Source organism: Myotis davidii, unplaced genomic scaffold (assembly GCF_000327345.1).
Source record: "Myotis davidii unplaced genomic scaffold, ASM32734v1 scaffold2325, whole genome shotgun sequence".
NCBI classification, from domain to species: domain Eukaryota; kingdom Metazoa; phylum Chordata; class Mammalia; order Chiroptera; family Vespertilionidae; genus Myotis; species Myotis davidii.
In genome coordinates this window covers 71,601-75,707 of record NW_006295913.1, presented here as the reverse complement: position 1 = coordinate 75,707, position 4,107 = coordinate 71,601, and the positions used below count along the sequence as shown (strand labels likewise).

The 4,107-nt window shown below is 36.0% G+C and overlaps 1 protein-coding gene across 1 annotated transcript in view; it reads right to left on the bottom strand.

Annotated features, from left to right (window-relative positions):
* The window catches only part of GTF2H1 (general transcription factor IIH subunit 1), a 33,307-nt gene that overhangs the window by 13,859 nt on the left and 15,341 nt on the right, over positions 1-4,107 (bottom strand). Inside the window, exons 8-9 of the mRNA XM_006770895.2 lie at positions 484-611; positions 293-380 (exon numbers count right to left, since the gene is read on the bottom strand). Coding sequence (XP_006770958.1) covers positions 293-380; positions 484-611 — 216 coding nt within the window. The remainder of the gene's footprint in view (positions 1-292; positions 381-483; positions 612-4,107) is intronic.

The window sequence follows — 4,107 nt, the reverse complement described above, 5'->3', positions numbered from 1 at the left end:
TTCCCAGAAAACAAATATATGTCAGTATCTGCATATGTGTACATGTCATGGGGGGAAAACACAAACAATAAAAATAGTTAACAGACTTGAGTCCATGGAAAGCTGGCTGGCAAGCCAAAACTGAGAAAGTACTTTTTTTCAAAGTTCTTCAATTTAAGCCAAATACTTAACATGTTGGTTAGAAGAACTAAGTCATTTGATATAATCAAGTGTCAACATAAAGTACTAGCAATTATACATAAGGTATCTGGAGAAACCTGAGCCCTAAACGTTCCCAACTTTTTACCCATACCCTTTTGACTGCTGGCTGAAAGCAGTCTGCATCTCTGGAATTTCCATCAATGCTGCTGGGCTCACCATTTTGTTCATTTTGTGCTTCTCTAAAAACAAGAAAAAGAAATTGATGTTAAAAACTACAGAACAAAAACACAACTCATTCTTTCTTGAAAAGCTCAGTCACTGCACCTTGCATGTATACTTAACTGTTTCCTGAGACCTGCTGCTAGGACCATGGCACTGTGATGGTTAAATCTCTTGATGATGGCAGCATTACTATTCTCCTTTATGGATTTAGAATTAGAAGTAGATGGCACAGAGGATATGCCATAGCCCTACAAGAAACAATTTAGTAGATTAAAAAATCAAAATAAAGTTCTAATTTTCTCATCTGTTCCATGTTAAGCTGAAAAAAATTTCTGTATGATGGGGCTTTATTAATTCTGAACACTTCTAAATATTTATAGGTAAACATTTAAAAGTAAGTGACAATATACACATAAAAAATTAAGAAATACCACTAACTCCTTTACCACCAACAAAATCTTAACCTGAGCTTGCACTTTTAAAGAGCAATTTTGGTCTTAGTTGGCAAGATACTAAGTAACGAAATACAGTGGAAAAAAGCACAGATTTTTGAAGTCAGATAGCTATGAAATAAAATTCTGACTTTATCACTTTTTCAATGTTTGTCTAGGTAAGCTCTATAAAATGGGATATTTGGAGATAAATGTTATAAAAAAAAAAGAGGGTGAGATAATGTAGTAACTGGATTGGGAAGAGGAGCTATTTTAGATAGGGAGGTTAGAAAAAGTCTCTCTGGAAAAATGACGTTAGAATAGATATCTGAAAGATGGGTAGAAGCTAGTAAAGTAGAAGAGCAGGAAGAAGGAACAACAGATGTAAAGACCCTGGGGTAGAAAAAGCTTGGGATAGATCTGAAGGTCATTATGTCTGGAGCATGAATGAGGAACTAGCCCAAATTGAAAAAGTAGTAGTAGGTAGAGGCCAAATCAAGAAAGGCCTTATAGGAGTTTTGGTTTTATTCTATGTTCAATAAAAAGAAATTGAGGAGTTTTACATAGTGGAACATTATAAATTAATTTATAATTCTTATTCCTAGGAGAGTATGATCTATGACAACAAAAGTGGCAATAGGAAGATCAATTAAAAGGCTAATGCAAGCAATGAAGCCAGAGATGGTGGTAGTCTACAGCAAGAGGGTGTTAAGTATCTGTGGAGATAAAGAGATGTAGACAGATCAGAGATGTATTGTAGAGGACTTGTTGACACAAAATGAATGTTGACGATAAAGGATGGGGGGAGGGGGATCAAGGAGACCCTTAGGTCTTGGCTTGAGCAAGTGGGTCCATGGTATGTTCTTTAATTGAGATAGGGAAGACCCAGGAAGAGATGGTTTATGATGATGGGAATCAAAAGCTCCATTTTGGACATGTTACATTCAGATGTCTGTGAAATATCTAAGTGAAGATATCAAGTAGCCAGTAGGATATATGATTTTGGAGTTCTGGGATTGACAGGCCAGTACTATTTGGGATTCATCATTACATATTTAGTATTTCAAGCAAAGGCATGTAGAGAATGTATTCAGGAGGAGGCCCAAAGACAATATCCTGGGACAGTAACAACTAGAGGATGACAGGGAAAGAAGAGGCACCAATGAAAAAAGGAATCAACCAACATTTCTTTCTTTTTAAAAAAATGGTTTTATTGATTTCAGAGAGGAAGGGAAGGGAGAGGGAGAGATAGAAACATCAATGATGAGAGAAAATCACTGACTGGCTGGCTCTTGCACACCCCACACTGGAGATTGAGCCCTCAACCTGGGCATGTGCCCTGACCGGGAATCGAACCATGACCTCCTGGTTCATAGGTCGACACTCAATCACTGAGCCACTCTTGCTGGGCAACCAACATTTCTATTAAGATTATACATCCATACAATGAAATATTATGCAGGCACTAAAAAAATGTAGATAACAACACCTATGACTTATTGAACACGTACTTTGTACTAGGATCTCTTAAGTCTTGTAGCAATCCTATCAGGCCAGTTCTTCCCATCCCTGCCTGCATTTTAAAAACTGAAATACTGTGTAAGTTTAAGGAGTACGATGTATTGATTTTATTTGAATATGTAATATGATTGCTATGAGGTTAACATCTCTGTCATTGTTACATAATTATCATTTCTTTGTTTGTGGTGAGGACATTTAAGAACTTATTTATCTACTAGTTTCAAGTTTGTACCCTTAAACAACACCTCCCTAATTATCTATGGTCAGTACTATTAACCTCATTTTATAAGAAAACTGGACTTAGAAGTGTTAAAAAAAGACAGTCTGATCCATGTAATGTTTTCTAAATATATTCTTATTGATTTCAGAGAGGAAGAGAGAAACATCAATGATGAGAGAGAATCATTGATCGGCTGCTTCCTGCATGCTGCTAGTGGAGATCGAGCTGCAACCCAGGCATGTGCCGACTGGGAATCAAACCCGGGACCTCTTGGTCCATGGGACAACGTTCAATCCATTGAGGCACCACAGCCAAGTGCTAATTTGGTTTTAAAGTGTATGAACTTAATGATTATGGTATATTTAGCTTAGGCTGATATTGGTAATAGGCAAAGTGAAGAAGTTACACATATGCATGTAAAAATATACCATCTTTTCATTAAAAAAAAAAAGCCCTAAAATGTCTTTTCTCATCACATTAAGTAAGCTGTAATCTCTAAGCTTCCCTAAATTTCATTTTGTCAGGATGATTAAGAGGGTCCTATTTGTAATCTGTTGAGAATCAACAAGGAAGTGACTGAGTGCTGAGAATCACCAAAAAAAAGCTGAATTTCATTATGGAAAAGATTCACATGCGCACCAAAAATTATATTCTATTAATATGTAATTTAGACTATAGGACAAAATTTTAACATTGTTTTTCTCAATTGATGAGTGAATACACTAACTTAAAATTAGAGGAAAAGTTAGGAAAAAAAAAAAAAGGTAGGTGGGAGCATGTATATATAGCCAGCAGAAAAGAAGCCAAAAAATGGGCAAGAAAATTACAATATAAGAATGTGAGAAGAATAACTGAGAAGGCAGTTTCCTCTTACTCCAGAAGATAGAGATAGGTAGCTTTGACTAGAAGATATAACCTCATTTTCTATAACTGGATAAGTATGCAAATCTAGAGTTATGATGCTAAGGTAGGTAGCTCATATTTGAAAGTGTGCCAGTTGAAACATATTAGGAATAGTGTGGGTACGGATCATGAGTTCATGGTGGGTAAATAATGAGCAATCAGCAAAAGCTTACCTTTTCCTTGTCTATTAATATTTATCCACATTACTAGAGACTGTTAGCTAGAGCATAAAGCCAGACTCATCAATATGTTAAGCTTTCATTAGTACCTAAAGTAGTGGTTCTCAACCTTCTGGCTCTTTAAATACAGTTCCTCATGTTGTGACCCAACCATAAAATTATTTTCATTGCTACTTTATAACTGTAATGTTGCTACTGTTATGAATCGTAATGTAAATAACTGATATGCAGGATGGTCTTAGAGGACCCCTGCGAAAGGGTTATTCGACCGCCAAAGGGGTCGCGACCCACAGGTTGAGAACCACTGACCTAGAGACTTGTTGACTGGAGAGCTAGAAAATTATTTTAAAAAGTTTTAGCAACTCATACAGGAATTTGTTTTCCGAGCAATTTTAATAGTGAACAGTACGACTGAAAAGCACTTCTGATAAATTCTCACAAGTAAAACATCCTCACGTAAGGCAATTTTAGAATTATAAAAATGTTGAAG